Source organism: Neovison vison, chromosome 2 (genome assembly GCF_020171115.1).
Source record: "Neovison vison isolate M4711 chromosome 2, ASM_NN_V1, whole genome shotgun sequence".
In the NCBI taxonomy this organism is placed as follows: domain Eukaryota; kingdom Metazoa; phylum Chordata; class Mammalia; order Carnivora; family Mustelidae; genus Neogale; species Neogale vison.
Window position 1 is genome coordinate 2,834,484 of NC_058092.1, and position 17,813 is coordinate 2,852,296.

Genomic DNA, 17,813 nt, shown 5'->3' on the forward strand with positions numbered 1-17,813 from the left:
CGTGCGGGCTAAACACGGACTCCTCACTGGTGGTGGGCGCCGGCGCTGCTGGTGAGTAGCCCAGCCGCTGACTCGTGGGACCCAGAGCCCTGGCCACCACGCTCATGCCCACGGACCATGCTGCTGCCAGAGCAGAAGCCCCTCTGCCGGCCGGAAGTGCTGGCTGAGGGGCACCACGGGGTGTCCCTCCCCGGCCCCTGACGTCTCCTTAGCACGGAGCGAGGCTGGCTTCGTGCACACTCGTTCCTCGCCTGCCGTCCTTTGTTGAAGCCTCCCAGTGCTCTGGGGAGTTAAGTGAAAGAAGTGGGTCATTTCCATATCGGCTACTGAGCTCCAAGCTGAGCAACCGCCGCGTCTGTTCTTGAATGAGATGAACAATAAAGTCAGTGTGTGCCGCGTGTGCACGTGTGTGTGTGTGCAAATGTGTGTGCTTGTGTGACCTGTGTGCACACATGTGTGTGCATGTATGTGCTTTGTCTGACCTCTGTGTGCATCTGTGTGTGCCCACGTGTGCGTGCATGCAAATGTGTGTGCTTGTGTGACCATGTGTGCATGTGTGTGCATCTGTGACCATGTGTGCATGTGCACGTGTGCCCCTGTGTGCACGCATGTGTGCAAGTGTGTGCATGTGTGCATTCGTGCGTGTGCCCATGTGTGCGTGGTTGTGTGGTTGCGCCTGTGTGTGTGGGTGTGTGGTGGCTTGTGTGCCTGTGTGTGCACGTGTGCCTCTCTGTGCGTGCTTGTGCATGGGAGGGAGGGAGCAGCAAACAAAGCAAGAGAGAGGTAGAGGCAGAGGCGAGGAGGGCGCCCCAGGGCTCACGCTTTTTCACAGCTCCTGAAGTCAAGCATCTCCTCCTCTCTGAGGGGTTGGGTTTCCAGCCAGGACCCGCCTTTCTGCTCAGAAATGACGCTGCCTGTGAATGAGCAGGTCTGAGCCGGCTTCTGGGGTGTTCCAGGCCCAAGGCGGGAGGCATGTTTCCTGGGCCTCCATTCGACCACCTGGTTGCTGCTGCCTGTGAATGTGAGTCCAAGGGACCAGATGGACGGGGTCTGGCCTCTGTGAGTAACCCGCTCTCCTAGCCGTAGATTCGGCTCAGAAATGCCGATCCCACATGCACCCTCTTCCACGAGGGTTGACTGTGTGTGGTCCCGCGGAGGGAGAGGCCCTGAGACAAGGCGGGGGCGGCAGGGCCACGGAGGGCCAGTCCTCTCTGTCCCCAGCCACCCCAGCCCCCTCTCTGCCAGGCAGGCACAGCAGCGACCACTGGAATTCTCGGGGACCTCTGGGGCAGGGGCCCCCAACTCATTCCTAAAGGGACAGAGAGCAGATATTTTAGGTGTCCGGGCCCCACGACTGAGCCCTTCCCTGGTAGCCCCCAAGCAGCCTCAGACGTTCCACGTGCCCATAAAGCTTCAGTTACAGTCGGGGGTGCGCTGCCTTTGGCCTTCAGGCCGCAGTCTCGGGAGCTCCCGGGCCTTCCTACTCAGCGTGGTGTCAGCGACCCCAGGGACGGAGAGACACACACCTCAATCCCCATGGCATCCGTCCGAGAAGGCTTGTGTGTGTGCAGGAGGGGAAGCAGGTCTCCCGAGGCCCGTCCTCACGGCCGCACGGAGAAGTCGCCCGCCAGCGCAGAGGCCTACTGTGCGCAGGTCCTGCTGCTAACGATGTTCCCTCGGCCTCCAAATAAATTCTCCTGGGATCTTATTTGCAGAGAAGTCAAGTGAGACAAGGCAAGTGTGCAAGTCCCCTGGGGCCGTCGGGGGCCAAGTCCCACAGCCCTGGGCTGGAAACAACAGGAGCTGATCCTTGCCAGCTTCTGGAGGACTGAAGCCAGACGTGAGACGCCCGCAGGGCTGCACCGTCTCCGAAGGTTCTAGGAGAGGGTCCCGTGGCTGCTGGCGGCCCGGGCTCAGGGCCACGCGCCTCCAGCCCCTGCGTCACTGCCACATGGATTTCTTCCACGTTTCTCTGGGCCCGCCGCAGGGTTTTATCAGGACACTGCCATTGCCCTGACCACCCACTCTATATCCGGGGCCGTTTCAGTTCAAGGTGCTTAGGTAATTAATTAAACCGCTGAAGACCCTATTCCCAAATCAGGTCCTATTCTGAGGTGGGGCAGGTGGACGTAATTCGGGGTCGGGGGAAGACCAGGTCACTTGCCCGGGGTCTGGGCTCCCAGGAGCCGGTGCCAGCTGTCTCGGGGCTGGCCGAAGTCAGCTGGGTGGGGGACGGTGGCTTTGCAGAGTTGAAGGAGGGCGGTGGGCCTCCGTGACTCTGACCGACCTCAGCATGTCAGTGAGGAGCGCGAGGTCCCGAGGGCTGGCCTCACAGCGCACCGGGGGTCGGTGGGCTCAGCAACAGAGTCACCGCCTTCCACACTTGTGGAGGCCGGAAGAGGAGAGCAAGGCCGGGCCACGCGCCCCCCGAAGGCTCCCGGGAAGGATGTTCCAGCCCCTCTCCCGGCATCTGGTGGTCCCTGGGCTCTGACAGCGCAACTCTGCTCTTGTCCCTGTGGGCCTGTGTGTCTCCAAATCTGCGCCTTTTATGAGGACTCGGTCCTGCGGGGTTGGGGCCGCCGACCCAGTATGAGCTCACCTTAACTAGTCACGTCTGCAGCAACCCCGTTTCCGGAAATTCCAAGTCAGTGGGTTAGGACTTGCGCGTGGGAGTTTTGGGGAGACGCAGCTCGACCCATAAAACGGCGACAACACCACTGGAGTGGGTGGAGCTTCCCAAACTCTGCACGGGCCCCGGTGCATTTGCTCGGGGTCTGGACCTGGCCGCTGGGCAATCTTTTTGGCCCCCAGCTCCCACTGTCTCCCCACCAGGCTCTATTACGCAGGGGAGTCTCCAAAGGCAGAGAAGGTTGTCGTCGTCGGAGGAATTTGCTCCTCGATGTGGCTGACCTGTGGGTAGGACAGCTTTAGTGAGCGGGATGCTGGCGGAGCGAGCCCAACTTCAGGTCCCTTTCGGAGCCCCTTTCGGAGTGAGGTGTGCGTGCTGACCCCCACATTCTCTCCAGATCGTGGCAGCACGGCCACTGGCCGTCCCCCCAGGGTGGAAGGACCACTGCTCTCCAGTGGGCCGGGCACGACACCAGCTCAAGGCATGGCCCCAGGGCAAGACTGCTTGCGTTTGAGTCACGGCTTTCCTGGGTCTTCACTGCTTTTCTTAGCAGGAAGGGGTTATCCTTGCTCAAAGAAATGACCTTGAGCGCAGGTCCTGGGAAATCAGTGTCTTGCCTGATGAGAGGGTCTTGAACTGATAATGGGACTCATGGTGGGGGCCCTGTGCCCCAGGGCATCCGCTCCACCTCTGGTCGGGCACGAGCACCCTTGGTCTCTCCTGGACCCTCCCCCTGCAGCTCGTCCCGGTGCAGATTTCAACCCTGTTTCTACGCTGTAGTAAACCACAACTGAGTGCAACAGCTCAATTCCGAGTGAATCTTTGAACCTGAAGGTCGTCTCGGGGACCTCCTAGCTTACGCCGTGCAGCTTTGAAAAAGTCCCCTAACCTCCCTGCGGAAATGGGGAGCGTCTCTGCTTGAGGTTGCGGGGAGCATTACAGATGAATTGGCCAAAGAGAATGGGGGACACCTGCTACCCCTCCGGTGTGCCTGACTCCCTCATGGGGGCCGACTCAGTCCTGGGCCCTCTGCCGGCCGCACCTCGCCACCAAGGAGGAGGTGGCTGGAGGGGGAACGGGGCGTGATGGGCAGGGGCTGCGTTCCAGCTCTGGGGCCACGGGGCTGTGGTCCGGATATTTCTGACCCACCGCCCCCATGCTACACAGGGATGGCATCGCGGCACGTCGCTTTGGACGGTTTGCGATGGGGACCGTCTCCTCGCGTCATTCACGCGTTCCTTTTGTTAGCGAATGACGTTTGGGGCCAGGTCACTCCTTCTTATGGGGTTGTCCTGTGCACAGGAAGACGGAGCCGGCGTCTTCGGCTTCTATCCCCTCGATGCCAGGAGGACCTCTTCCTCCCTGTGGGACCACCAGAGGTGTCTCAGATAGGGCCATGGGTCGCCGGCTGAGGACACTCTGACGTGAGTCCTTGGGGGGATGCCTCGAGGACTCACCTTCGCCTTCCCCATGTTACCCTGAGGTGCTTGCACGGCTCCTTCCAGGCTGGGGCTCTCTTCTCTGTTCAGGGGAGCCCTGCCCTAAGCCAGAGAGCGTCCCGGCGGGAGGCATCTTGCTCTCACGGGGTCCTGGTCCATCCCCCACGGCATGGAACACACCCGGCAGGGTCCCTCAGGAAACGACACGCTCCTTCGTCTCCCCCGCCCCAGAAGCTAGCCTGTTTCTCTGAGAACACCCTGGTTGGGGAAGACACGTTTTCCCTCAGCAGCTCCCTGTCCCAGGAGGTGGCCCAGTGACTCAGAACAAGCCCCGGCCTCAGAGGGCGTCCTTCTCCGGAGAGCGGGGCCGGACCGCCCAGCGTCATGCAGCGCACGCGGCGAGCTTCCCGCCTTCCCCGGGCCATTCGGCAGAGACGTGCCACGGGCCCGCATTCTGCAGCCTCTGTGGGGAAGGAATATTGTTTTCACCATGTGATTGGTTCTTTGGGACCCACTGTGCCCTCTCACCCCTCAAGCCCCTGAAGACAGACGTCCTTGGACCCCCCCCGGTCACCAACCTTGGTTCCCAGGGCGCAGGCACATGAGCTCCCTGCACCGCGCGGTGAGCTGCTGCGGTTCCTCTGCCTCAGCACGTCCCAGCGCGCCAGCCCGGTGTGCCAGGCACATGCCCCGGGCGCTAGGAGAGAAGGCTCTCGGCGGGTTGGTTTTGCCATGGACAGTGGCCCGCGTTCAATTCGGCTTCTTTTCATGAGAAAGTCATCCAGCCCCGGAGATGGATTACCAGCTCCCATCAATCTCCAGGACCTGATCTTATTACCAACCCCCACAAATATAACCATAAAAGCCCTATTGATTGATGCGGAGTTTGCTAATCCATCTGTCCCCATCCATTATTCCAGGTATAATTTTTCATTATCTGGATGGCAGCTGATTCCTCGCACATTAGTATACAGTGGCAATTACCAGGAGCCGAGAGAGCCCCTAAATTAGCAGGAGCGGCAACACCTGTCAGGAAGAGGAAGTAAGAACCCCCCCCCCCACGGTGTGCGGTGCACTCTGGGACCATGACTGAACCACAGAGAATTTGAAGACGGATTTGGTACTGACCTTGTCAATGGAGAGGAGAAGTTTGTGTTTTCTGCCCTTTCCTGGGTGTACCTTCCCTCCAGTGACATCATTGTTCACCGGTCACAGCCTGCCTGACAGCTGGCAGAGACACTGTTCAAGCATTGCCTTGCCCGGGGTCAGTAGGGTTTGTGGGACAGATGTTCCCAGCTGCACTGTGTCGTGTCCACAGGGGCCCCGACCTGAGGGAACACTGTTGAAGGTGTGAGTGTTCAGAGAAGTGAGTGAGGAGGCAGAGAACTGGGGGAGGATAACCTCCTAGGAACCCTGCTATTCGCACGGGGCAGGGAGAGCCAGTGGCTGGACACACCAGTTCTCAGATCTGCACGTTCTTGTGTTTTTGCAAAATGCAGCTCCTTTTCAACCCTTATGGAGAAAATGGAAAGACATGTGGCTGAAATACTTCTGAGGGTCCTTAGAGGGACTAAACTGATAAAATTCTCCCTGGAGTTTGGTTTCCAAAAATCAAGAATCCTGTCTCATTGGATTCTCGAGGAAACTGTCACACGAAGTGACCTTTTCTGAAGCCAGGCTCACGTGGACAAAGCCAGCAGGACGGAGCTGCCCGTTGCTGACTGTGACTGTCCGGCTTGCCACGGCAGAGGCAGTGGCTGTCCTTGAAATCCCCTTGGCAGTGGCCGGTGACATTCTCAGCACTCAGGCAACCTTTAATGATGGAGAGGGAAGGTTCTAGTCTTCAGAGCCAAAGGCCTTCAGTTTGAATCCCAGCTTTAATCAATCTTTCAAAATAGATACATATTCTATTTAATGTATAAGGCAAACACTCAGCTATTCACCTAAATTAGTGGCCAGCACACTGCAGCCTGGGAGTCAAATCTGGCTGTGTCTGTTTTTATAAATAAAGTTTTATTGGCACATAGCCACGCCCATTTTCCCCCATATTATGGCTGTTCTTGCCCCATAATGGCCGGATTGGGACATGGAAACAGAGACCACACTGCTCACAAAGCCTCAAATATTTACTCTCTGGCCCTTGTGGCAAGGTTCGCCCACCCAGCATCACACAAAGACTTGAGGGATATTCGCAGATGAAGAAAGGACTCTTGGCACTCGGGGAGGACTGAATAGCGGGCAGGTGATCGGAAGAGGACACCGCTGCTCACATGCTGTTCTGTCCTCTGCTTAGTAGCCGACCTCCCCGAGACAGGAAGCCAGGGTCATCCTTATGGGTTTTCTGTCTTCCAACCTGCTTCTTACAAGTGTCGTTCTTGCCACATGTCAAAAGGCCTGATCCTTGTCCCACCATCGTGAGCATGGGGTCTGTGAGATCTTCTTGTATCTGTGGAGCTCCCATGCGTGAGCCCAGGGGCCCGTCAGAACTCGGGGGCCAGACGCTGCAGCAGAAGGCTGTTTGCCCTGCAAGTCAAATACGGGAGGGGTCCTGGGGTGTCCGCTAACCCATCTGTGGAGGCAGCCACAGACGGGTTAGCTGGGCGTCCGATGCTGGGTTTTCTCGGAGGCTCAGAGCAAAGAATTGCCTTTGGTCCTGGCTCTGCTGGACGACAGTGGGAAAGTCGCTTTACTCCTCAGCCCAGGCTCCTCGTCGGTCAGGCAGGTGCGAAAGTGCAGGATGATGATGATGGTTTCGACGGATCACAGGGAAGCTTGGCAAGGTGCCCGGCACAAAGAAGTCCTTCTGGAACGCATAGCCCGTGACCTTGCCTGGTTATTAACCTGGTTCATGTTTCCTCCACAATTCAACGTGGTGACTTCTATAGATGAGGATTCACACCAAAGGCAGGAGAAGGGCCTCCAGGATAAGGCAAACCTTAGGACTATATTGTTATGTTTCTCGCTGTTCCGCTGGTTTTTCTTTTCTCCTTTTCAGGTATAAATGTGATGGGCCACAGAGCAACAGTCGGAAGGGGATGTATAGAGGGTGTGTGGGTCTGGGCAGGTATGCAGGTGACGGGGCCCCTTTCTTGGGCCAGAACCAGCAGTAGACGCTGTCGTTTAATAAAAGGGGGGAGGCTAGATCACTTCTCAGGCTTTGGCTGAGATCAAGTGAAGAAACGGGCCCTAGGGAAGCTGACCTGCCGAGCTCGTCGAAGCTGAGAGCGTCTGCATGCAGTAGGTGCTCCGTAATGGCTCTGAGTCGGGGCGTGAAGGAACACCTGAAGGGCTTTCCGTCACATCCGTGTCTTCTCCTGTCTTCCTGGCGGTGCTTATCCTGTGGGCTCAGGATGGGAATCCCTCACGGCCAACAGAAATAGCCCCGAAGACGGGCACACAGGAAGAGAAAGCTTGTTTTCTGGCCATGCCAACTTTAAATCATGTATTAGCAATTTCCCCACGAGGATCGTACTCAGTGGAGAGGTAACATCTGTTTGCGAGACTGTGTCCTTGGGAGACCGCCAGGAAAATCGCACATTCCGAAATCCTCCCCGGCGGGCCGCGGGCACCCGTCTCGTTCTCGCCCAGGGACCCGCTGGGCTCCTCGGGGGGTGACAGGTGCGTCTCTGCCGGGGGCTCCGGGAGTGGCGAGAGGCGAGTGCTTACAGCCTCCAGGTGCGAGGACACGGGGAAATTAGCCCTTCGGTGAGACGGGGCGCTGCCCGCTGCAGGGCTCTCCGCAGCCCTCCCCCACCCCCGGGACCTTTATGGCCCAGCTCCTCAGGTAGGAAGCATTCTTCCTGGTCGGAGGGGGCTTTTACGGACCCGCGGCGTCTGCCGGGCATGTCCCCAGTGTCCGTGCTCCAGAAAGGATGTGACGGGTGCGTTGTCAGGAGGAATGTAGCCTCAGTGGAAGACCGGAGCTGGGAGCCTCACCTCCCACCCCTGCCTCTGTGCTTAGTGGAAGGTGGTGCAGGGGTGAGGACAGAGGGACAGTGTAGGAGAGAATCCCGGGCCTCTGCTATCCCCGTGTGGGGTTCCCAGACAGTTCTCAGGCGGGACTCGGGCCGCCCTGCTTCTGTCCATGAGTTGCCCCCGCCAGGGCACCCCTGAACCCTCCTTCCCCATGCACACACGCAGCAGACACAGGCCAGCGAGGCTAGACTGCAAATCCCTTTCCAGGCTTTTGAGAAGCATCAGCTGCGAGGCCTGGATCGTGGATTCCTGGAACCTCAACAGGCCGTGAGCCGCTTGGAGAGGACTCTGGAAAGAGGAAGGTTCCTCCAGGGAGCCCCTGCCGGGAGGTCAACGCTTGTCCACTCTCTCCTCCCTCCCCAACAAATCCTGGGCTGCGTTGGCCCCTCTTGGGTCAGGCCAAACCTGCTCCCACTTAAAGGCCTAGTGCTCGGAACGGAGAACTCACCCAGGTGCTTGGCGGGTGCAGGACAGGACACAGCTGCCCGTGGGCCGGGGGATAGCTGGGGAACTAGGAGATGCCAGGGCCGGGACCTCCCTTCCTGGACTCCAGGGGACCCAGCTCCTGCCGGCCCCTGCCGTGGGGAAGGAGAGACCGGAGTGTGCAGGAGCCGGCCCCGCCCTTCCTGAGTTCCTTCCTGTGTCTCGTGCCCAGGTCTCATGGCTGCCCCCCTTCCTCTTTTCCAGGTCTGGCTGTCCATCAGATTATCACCATCACTGTCTCCCTCATCATGGTCATAGCTGCTCTGATTACAACTCTTGTCTTAAAAAACTGGTAAGGCTCCTCGGCCCCTCTGGCCTGGACACGGGGACTGTGGGGGTCCCCCGGGAAGTGTGCACAGAGCGTTTCCTACTTCTCAGACCCGGTCCCGCCTCGCATCCCAAGGCGTTGTTTCCCTCATCTGGGCCAGAGAATGGGGGGCAGCTCGTGGCCTTGCTGCAGCCCGCTCGCCTTCAGCCCCAGGGCAGCTGGACTGGCCGCAGGCGCCACCCTGCCCGACTCGGGCCTTGGGCGGGGTGTGCCCCTGACCGCGGCTTTCCCTGCAGGAGGCGAGCGAGCCCCGCCTGCGACACAGTTCTCGGGCAGCCCGTGTTCTGGTCTCCGAAGCCTGTGTCAGCCTCAGGCGCGCCTGCCGACGCCGCCCTGCCAACACGCCAGCGGCCTGGGCGGGCCCGCGCCCACCCCTCGCTGCCCTGGCTGTGCAGGGGCCGTGTTCAGCCCGACTCCTTCCTTCCTCCTGCGGCCGCTGTGTGTCTGTCGAACTAGGTTATTGCTCTTCTCCGAGTAGCTGGTCTTTGCCTGTTTCCTCCTGGAAACTGGCCTACTTTGAGGTTGGCCTTGCTAGGTGAGCGCACCTGCTACACCCCGGGGAAAATCGGGCAGTGCCGGGTGACCCTGCCGCACACACGCCTCTGAGGCCCCATCTGCCCGCAGCCACCCCTCCAGCAAATGTGTCCGCTTTTAGCATCAAAGGTCGGACTCCTTGTAGAGTCGTACACCCCGACCATCCCGCGGTCGTCGGCAGGAGGTGGTCGGAAGTCATGTGGGGCTGATGGGTGGCAGCTGCTCCCCAGTGTCCCGATGACAGCGATGCGAGAGAAAGCCAGTCTCCTGGGTTAGCAGAGCTGCAACTGGCACAGCTCCAAAGCAGACGTCACAGCAAATGCGTGAGGCCTCCTGGAGGCCAGCAAACCCGAGTCCCAGGGCATTTTCTGGGGCAGGTGATGAGGACAACTCTAAACTCGCCACGAGGCATCTTGGGCAGGGCCTGGCTGGCAGGAGAAGGGACTCTGGGGCCCAGGATCCCATGGATGTGTGGCTGGACAGATGCCATCGACCGTCTTGACAGCCCCCAGAGGGAATGGGGGACACTGTCCCCTCTTGGTTTCCCACATTTGGGTTTGCAGCAGAGCCTCAGAGAGTTCTTCTGGGGACGACCACCCAGGCAGCGATGCGGATGTCCCGTGACACTGGCGGGGGGGCCCCTGGCTTCTGCATTGCTCCTCCCACCCTTATTCGTGGGGTGCGGCTTCTGCACCAGGAAGCAGGGCTCCTCTCCTTGGGAAATGAGACAGGGCACGTCCGTCACTTGCAGGAAGAGGAGCTCATGGACCCTCACCTGTCACGGCCGCATCCTTCTGCATTGGCTCTGAGCACAGCAGGGAGGGGGAAGGGGAACTGGTGCCCCAAGCTGGGGGTCCCCAAATTTCCTCCTAGCTGCTCTCCTCCGCTGGGCTGGGACTTCCACTTATCCCTCCTGTGACTTGCTGGAAGTGACTGGGAGAGGTCACTGAAGGCCCGCTCCCCCAGATCCCTTGGCTGACAAGGCCGGGATTCCCATGTTCATCCTTGGCGGTACCAAGAGGGCTGTGTGGTCCAGAGGAACGGGGTAGCCTCCGTGGGGCACGCAGACCAGATCTCCCCACGGACCTGATGGCCGTGAAGGGTGGACGATCCATGTTCATTTCCAGCTTGGGAGCCTGGGCAAGGGCAGGGCTGAGGACGCAGGGTCCCCTGTGTAATAATTCTCCCCGGTGACGGTTACGTAGCCCCTTCCAGAATGAGCCACCAGAGCAGCCCCACCCGTACCCATCCCTTCATGGGGAAACCGAGTCAGCCACCACTGCCCGGCTGACATCCTTCGGGCAGTTGAGGCCTCAGCTCTGGGATAACACAGCTCAGACACTTTCTTCATCATCCGCCCTGCGATAATGGCCACATTAAAATTCAAATTTTACTAACAAAAAAAAAAAAAAAAGCAAAAACAGGGAGAGAGAGCGAGCTGATTGTTTCATTGTGGTTGGTCTTGGTGAAGAGGCTGGGAATTACCATCTAATAGGAAATGACGAATAATTAATGCCTGGAGACGAAGGTGCCCCCGTCTAAGTGCTGGGTTTCGGCCCCTGCCCGCCGCACCCCCAGCCCGACTCCTGTCTTCCAGCTGCGCCCAAAGCGGGAACACGCGTCGGAACAGCCACCAGCGGAAGGTCAACCAGCAGGAGGAGAGCTGCCAGAACTTGACGGACTTCACCCCCGCCCGGGTGCCCAGCAGCCTGGACATCTTCACGGCCTATAATGAGACGCTGCAGTGCTCCCACGAGTGTGTCAGGGCGTCCGTGCCCATGTACACCGACGAGACGCTACACCCGACAGCCGAGTACAAATCCACGTTTAACGGGAACCGGTAAGCTCGGGCCTGGGCCAGACCCTGACGTCCCAGCATTGCCACCGGGCGCTCCTGGGGTGGGGGCACCCTTCCTGGGTCCTTAGGGGCCCGAGCGAGTGCACACGGCTGGCCTGGCGGAAGGAGGGGGCGGGGTGGGCGGAAGGAAGTGTGTCACCAGCCAGAGACAGAACCCGCGGCGGCCGCCTCCGGGACGCACCCTCGGAGAGCTGACGGAGGCCCTCCCCGCCCCGGACGCCGCCTGTTGGAGACCGAGCAGGCGTCCTGTCCGGCCGGTCGCCCTGGGCCTCCGATACCAACGCGCTCCCCGTCAGTCTCTCCGAACGCCCATCAGGAAGATGTCAGCGGCGCATCTCGCAAACTATCAAATACCAGCCGGAGTCCTGGTTATTAAATGCTCCTTTTTACTAATCACGGGTAATCCTTCAAAGAAGACATGGCCCTGAAACCATCCCTGGGAACATTTAAGAAACCCTCGAGTCAGCTTCTGAAGGTTTATCTGGAATTAGATGAAAATATCAATAAGCTATTTTTTTTTAAGGCAGCATACACACATGCACCATTTTGTAAATTTAAAAGAGAAATTCTCCAACCCCCCAAACATCTTAGGAAGAAGCGAATAGGAAACCAGGAGGACCCCAGGGACCCCTGTCAGTGCCAGCAGTAGCCGTGAGGGGTGAATGCCCAAGGGGCCCGGAAGCGTTCCTCCCAGAACCAGGGTCGAGGGAGACTCAGGCTGACATTCAGCTGTGGTGCCCATGGTTAACGGGCCTTATCCTGGCCGTGAGAACAGGGGGGCCTTCCTTAACCGCACTCCCTCCCCCCCCGCATCTCCACGTTGGACTCCGCAATATTCCCTGGGATGCTCCCTTCCCAGCTCGGGAGGGTGGACAGCAGGGACACAGGACTGTCCTTCCGGCCCATGCTGCCTTGACACTGTCACGTCTGGGGAGCTCCTGGTGGCATCCCAACCTTCCAGAAGGCCCGGGGCACAGAGAATTGGTGAAAGGGTTTCAAACCATTTCACGGAGGGCGCATGTGTCGGTTTGGATGTGAACCCCGGCCAACCAGTGCTTCAGTTTGGGGGAAGGGGGTGGGATGCTGAGCGGCCACATGGCCATTCCCCCCTGGTGCCCCCCTGGCCCTGCCCCATCCACGGGCAAGGTGGGCACCGCCAGCGCCCTTAGCCCTGGCTCGGAAGCATTGGGTGGAACGGGCTCTTGCTTTTTGGCCTAAGGCAATGCTCTGTTGGCTCTCCCTGGCCTTTGGACGTGGTAGCTTAGGTCTCAAAAGTGACAAACACCAGGAGATCCATTTCTGGAGTCAGGCCCCGCCCACTCCATGGTGGGCACGCAGCAAAGCAGGCGGGATCCCTGCCCTGGGAGGGGGAGACCCCAAGGTTTGCGCTTGTCCCGCCAATTAAAACACTAAGATCTGGAATACCAGCTTCCTTCCGCACACGGTCCCTCAGGCTCCGTGTCCTCCAAGGCCTTCCGGGGTGCACGTGGGTGTTCGCGGGCCGCAGGAGAGGGTCTCCTGCCTGCCGAAGGCCAGTGGGTCCGGGCCGAGCATTACCTTTCTGGGTTCTTCCCGGCTCAAGAGGCCAGGGTTGGGCGGCAGCACCAGCCGGCCCGCGGGTCAGCAGCTCCGCACGCGCACGCCAGCCCGTCTTTCTGCTTGCCACAGACCCTCCTCCTCTGATCGGCACCTTATTCCTGTGGCCTTTGTGTCTGAGAAATGGTTTGAAATCTCCTGCTGACTGGCCGAAGTCTTGTTTACCTCCTGGGGGCAGGGCAGACGCCACGTGTCTGTATTATGGTACGTACCTCTCCTTATGGACATCGATGGATGTTTTTTCCCTCTTTGCCTCCCCTTCCCCACCCCTCCCCCTCCCCCGCCCCCACTCTGGGACAACTGGGACAAGTGGGAGCCCTTCTGGACATGGCAGGTGGAATTCCAATGGTGTTGCCACCCCGAGGGCAAGCCTGGAGGGCTGGGCTTGTGGTCTCTCTGCTGTCCTTGTTAGAAATAACCCCCACGGAGTGAGGACAGACACACCAGGAACGGCAGCATCGTCCCAGCCCCAGGGAAGGCCCCAGCCCGTGCGGCCGGCTGCCAGGGAAACCTGGGGAGACCCGGGAAGGGGCTATGCGGGCGGGCATCACCCCCGCATCGGACGTCTCTACATCGGGGTAGGGGACGCGAAGTAGCATTAAAGTACAATTTTGGAATATAAAAATAAGAGATAGGAAGGGAAATGATAAAGGAAGAGTTGAGACATCTACTAATTTGAAGCCAGGGACCGGCACCAAAACAGGATGAATTTTCCACGCTCTGCTGGATAGGAACATTTGGTTTGCTTTAAGTGATATTAACTTTAATGCTAACGTTAAATTGCTTTCTTCTGCACCGAGTCTCCAGAACACTCGGGCTGCTGGGGGAGAAAGCGTCTGCCCCCAGGACTGCACACGGTCTGCACGCAGTCGGTACAGGCAACCCGGGCTCTGGGCTCTTTGCGTTTGTTTTCTTTTTTGATGTTGGGTTTTCTAAGGATCCTCGTTTTTGTCTCATCCGCGGACGCTCTGTGACATCACATCCCTTCCCTGAGTAGGGAGCCCAGTTTCTAGGCTGCGTTATCGGTGTTTGAAAATACGGCTTCTTCCTTCTGCCCGCCTTCTCACGCAGGAGTCGTCGTCAGGGTGGGTGGGAGGTGTTTCCTGCCGGGGCCGTGTGCTCCTCGGGGGCTGGGCTCGCCACTCAGAGCCAGGGCTGGAGGAGCCCAAGGCTTTCGGAAACAGGAGCGAACGGGTCAGTCCTCACCCAGCGCTAATGAAGCAGGTGTCGGCTCCAAATCAAATCTCCAGCCCTCGCTTCCAGTCCTGAAGCCAAAATGACCTGCTTAGCGTGACATTCCGCCGTCGGGCCAAGAAATGTGATTAGAGGAGAACGGAAAGCACCCCTCCCTCCCCGGACAAGAGGCCTTCGTTGAAACCCTGCAGGCAAGTTAGGTGAGACCTGATGTGTCCCTGACAATGCAGGGGCCAGAGGCGCAGGCAGGGCCCAGAGCCTTTGTCTGCCTCAGTGGGACTCACCTCACTAAGGCAGGGCAGAGTTCCCTGGGCAGTTCTAGCCCGGCTAGCAAGGAGGAGCTTCTTACTAGCTGCCGAGTTCCCGCCGGCCCAGAGAACCCTCTGCAGGGGGGCCCAGGACCGCCAGCATCCCTGTTAGGACTTTAAAAATGTGTAACCACACAAGACACTGATCTGGCCCTGCATATCGTGGCCTCCGCTCCCTTTCAAGAGCTCAGGCTCATGGCCTGGAGGCGGGCACGCCCTTCGCTCCAGGGTGCAGGGGCTGGGGTGGGGGGGCAGTTTCCCTAACGTAGACTTTCCCTAATGGGCACTTAGGAAGACCTCTTTACATCTGGGGACTCCTACCGTCCTCCCAGGAACGCTGCTTTACAGAGGGGAAACTGAGGCACGAAGCCATTAAGTGACTTGCCTGAGGTCAGGTTGCTCAGGTCAGTCCAAGGTGGCCTGGCTCTGCCCGTTGTCAGAGAGCCACCACCCCGCCCCCGCGCTCCGCCTCTGTGCCCTGTGCCATCCCCAGCCTGGTCCCGGGTAGGACGAGAGTCGGTGGGAGCCGGAGGTAAGTTTTCCCCGGTCCACTGGCATCCTGGGACGTTCAGCTCAAGCCTGCAGAGCAGGAGACCAGCTCCCACGCGCCCCACGGCCCGAGCCACCAACCCCTTCAGCCACACTCTAGAACTAGGAGCCACAGCCCGGCCTAAAACAAAAGAAAAGAAAATAGTAAGAAAGGGCTTTTATGGAGCCCTCTGCTGCAGAAAGGTTTCCTGTTCCAGCAACACAGGGCATTGGAGGACCCCACACTCTGTCGGTGGGCTCTCCCCGTCCGCCACTTGGACCACGTTCCTCTCAGGGTGTCTGCGCCCCACCTGCCAGGTTGTGGTCTCAGGACCGCCTCCGTTGGCAGGAGGGGACACAGCTGCCTCCGAAGAGCTTGGCCCCCTCCCTGGGGCTGCCGGGTGGGCCGTCTGGGAGCTGAGGAGATCCAACAGGAGTTGGAGAGGAGATCCCCTGAGTCCCGCAGGGGCAGCCGCCACACCTGGGAGCACTGGTCTCCCAGTGGAGGGCTCCGCACAGTCTCGTTAGCCTTGGATAAATGCTTGCAGGTCCCTTCACCGCGGGCCGGACAGACCGTTCATCACGCCCTGCGAGGGAAGCCTTCGGATTCTAAGTATCCCTGATTCTTGCAATTAAGGCCTGGACAGCAGCATCGAGCGGGGAAAGGCCAGGAAGATGGCTCAGGTTTACTAGGTACTTATTGTCCCTTAAATAAATACCAATTAATACGAAAACATTTAATTAAGGTTGAAGAGCCAGCGGAAGTGTTTGTCTCGTGGATGGCTGCTGAGTCTCTCCAAATGCATGTTTAACGATGACAGAGGACACTGTTGCCACGTCATCCTGTCTGCTCACGCTGACCCCAAGCACATGGGGGACCCGGAGTGGCCACATCCGTTGCCCTGTGGGCAGGGAGCTGGCGGTGCCTGCGTTCCTGGGCACCGGCTCCCGAACCTGAGCAGACGTCCATCCGGTCTCCCTGATCCGACCTCTGTCGTCGATTCTGGCAAATTCCTGCCGCAGACCACCTCCACAGGGGCACCCCGTCGCGCTGACCTTCCTGCACACCCAGGACAGGGGCTGAGGACACGCGTCTGCCATTGGCTCTCGGGCTAATTTCCTGTCATTTTTCATGCAACAGGTAAGCTCCTGAACACCTCATTAGTGTTCAGATCTTTGCATTGGCCGAGGCCACTTTATTCCCAAGAGCCCGAAAAGTAATAAAAGTTCTCGCATCTGAAGCCAGTAAGAAATAAATCATGTGTTATTATTATTTTCAAAAACACACTGAAGACATAACTAATAAAAACCGAGAAAAACACCTAAGCCTTCCTGCTTTGTTCTAAAAAAAAAAAACACATTAACGGAAGACCCAAGCTTTCGCAACTCAGAGGAACGCCGTGTTCAAAGCGACGTGAGGAGCGTGTCCCCGGCCCGTCTGTATCAGCTGAGCACCAGCTGCAAAGGAAACCTGGTGGCAAAATAGCCCCTTCAGGACGCAGGACATTGACTGCAGCCCCTGGCTTCGGGGAGCTCTTGCCACAGCCTATTGTCTGTTTTGCAAAAGCAGACGCTGATCTTAGAGCCTGGGACGCGTGTGGTCTGCAGCCGGCGGGGCCCAGGCGAGCCCAGGATCTCCTTCCAGGCAGCAGAGGGCACTAGTTTCTCCAGAGTCGGAACGCATCCCAGGTCCCTGTCTCTCAGACCACTTGGCAACACACAGCTCCCCTTTCTGGCGGGGACCAGGTGTGGATGCCTGCGCCATGTTTCTCCAGCCAGGTCTGGCAGGGAGCACTCGCTCCTTTGCTTCTCTGGTCCCTCTCAGGGTTAGCGCCCCACCGAGAGGTTCATACACCGAGCCTTGGGAATAGAAAGACGCAGGCACTCCCATGAGCTGGGTGCAAGTAGCAGGAACGTTGGGCAGACATGGAAAGTGGCCGCGGGTAGCCCTGTGCCCCTGCTCCTGGCTGAAGGGGTGATGCCGCCCTGGCCACAGCCCCTTGCAGAGAAGCGCTCCGCCTCTGCCAGAGTCAGCATGGCTCTCCAGGGCACAGCGTGGGAGCCGTCTCCCTGCCCCTCTCCCTCTGCCTCTTTCATCCTGGGTACAGGATGGAACTTTGGGTACGGGCAGATGCCCGTAGGTCTGGAAGAGGCTCCATCCCCGGGCAGCACAAGGGCCCCTCCGCCAGTCCTCGGATGTGGCCGTCCTAACACACCTGCGGGCAACACCTGGAGGTCGTCAGTCTCAGGGGCCGAGGACAAGGCGACCTCCACACGGACGCCTCTTCCCCGAGCGGCGTCCAGTACCAATGGCCCACTCCGGGCAAGGCACAGAGTTGGAGCCTGGGCGGACCTAGCAGGCACCCATGACCCCTGTGAGGACACGTGGGCGTGCACACACTCAGGGGAGAGCCCACCTGGCTCATCCTGTGCCTGCGGAGTCCCACAGCAGCACGCTCCAACAGACCAGGATGAACGGAGATCGCATTTAGCAAAGCAGGGGGTGTCTGGGAAGGCCTCCCCAGGGAGGCGACCGTCTGCAGACCCCCGAAGGACATGGAGCCTGGAGGCGGAGGGATGCCAGGCGAGGAGGCAGGACCTTGTCCCGGGTCAGAGGCGCTGAAGACGTCCGCTGGGACAGTAACCACATAAACCTCGAACGGAAAACCACTCACGAGATGGCGGCACGAGAGAGGGAGCGAGGCCGCTCCTGCCGCCCCCGTCGGTGCGGTTACCGTCAGAATACAGGAGGGGACAGCAGCCTGGTGACCGTCCTTGCAGGAAACCTCCCTTCATGAGGGGACAGCCGTCTGACCGGTGCTCCAACCCAGGACCCTCTGCTGGCGAGGAGGGGGCGCTGTTCCCCCCAGACAGGGTCCCGGCCCGCCTGACCTGGGCTGGCAGTCACCAGGCACAGGATTTTGTGTCCCCGTATATTTTT

The 17,813-nt window shown here is 59.3% G+C and overlaps 1 protein-coding gene across 1 annotated transcript in view; it reads left to right on the forward strand.

Annotated features, from left to right (window-relative positions):
- The window catches only part of AJAP1 (adherens junctions associated protein 1), a 70,349-nt gene that overhangs the window by 41,308 nt on the left and 11,228 nt on the right, over nucleotides 1-17,813 (forward strand). Inside the window, exons 4-6 of the mRNA XM_044236561.1 lie at nucleotides 8,731-8,818; nucleotides 10,986-11,228; nucleotides 12,915-13,046. Coding sequence (XP_044092496.1) covers nucleotides 8,731-8,818; nucleotides 10,986-11,228; nucleotides 12,915-12,987 — 404 coding nt within the window. The 3' untranslated portion in view covers nucleotides 12,988-13,046. The remainder of the gene's footprint in view (nucleotides 1-8,730; nucleotides 8,819-10,985; nucleotides 11,229-12,914; nucleotides 13,047-17,813) is intronic.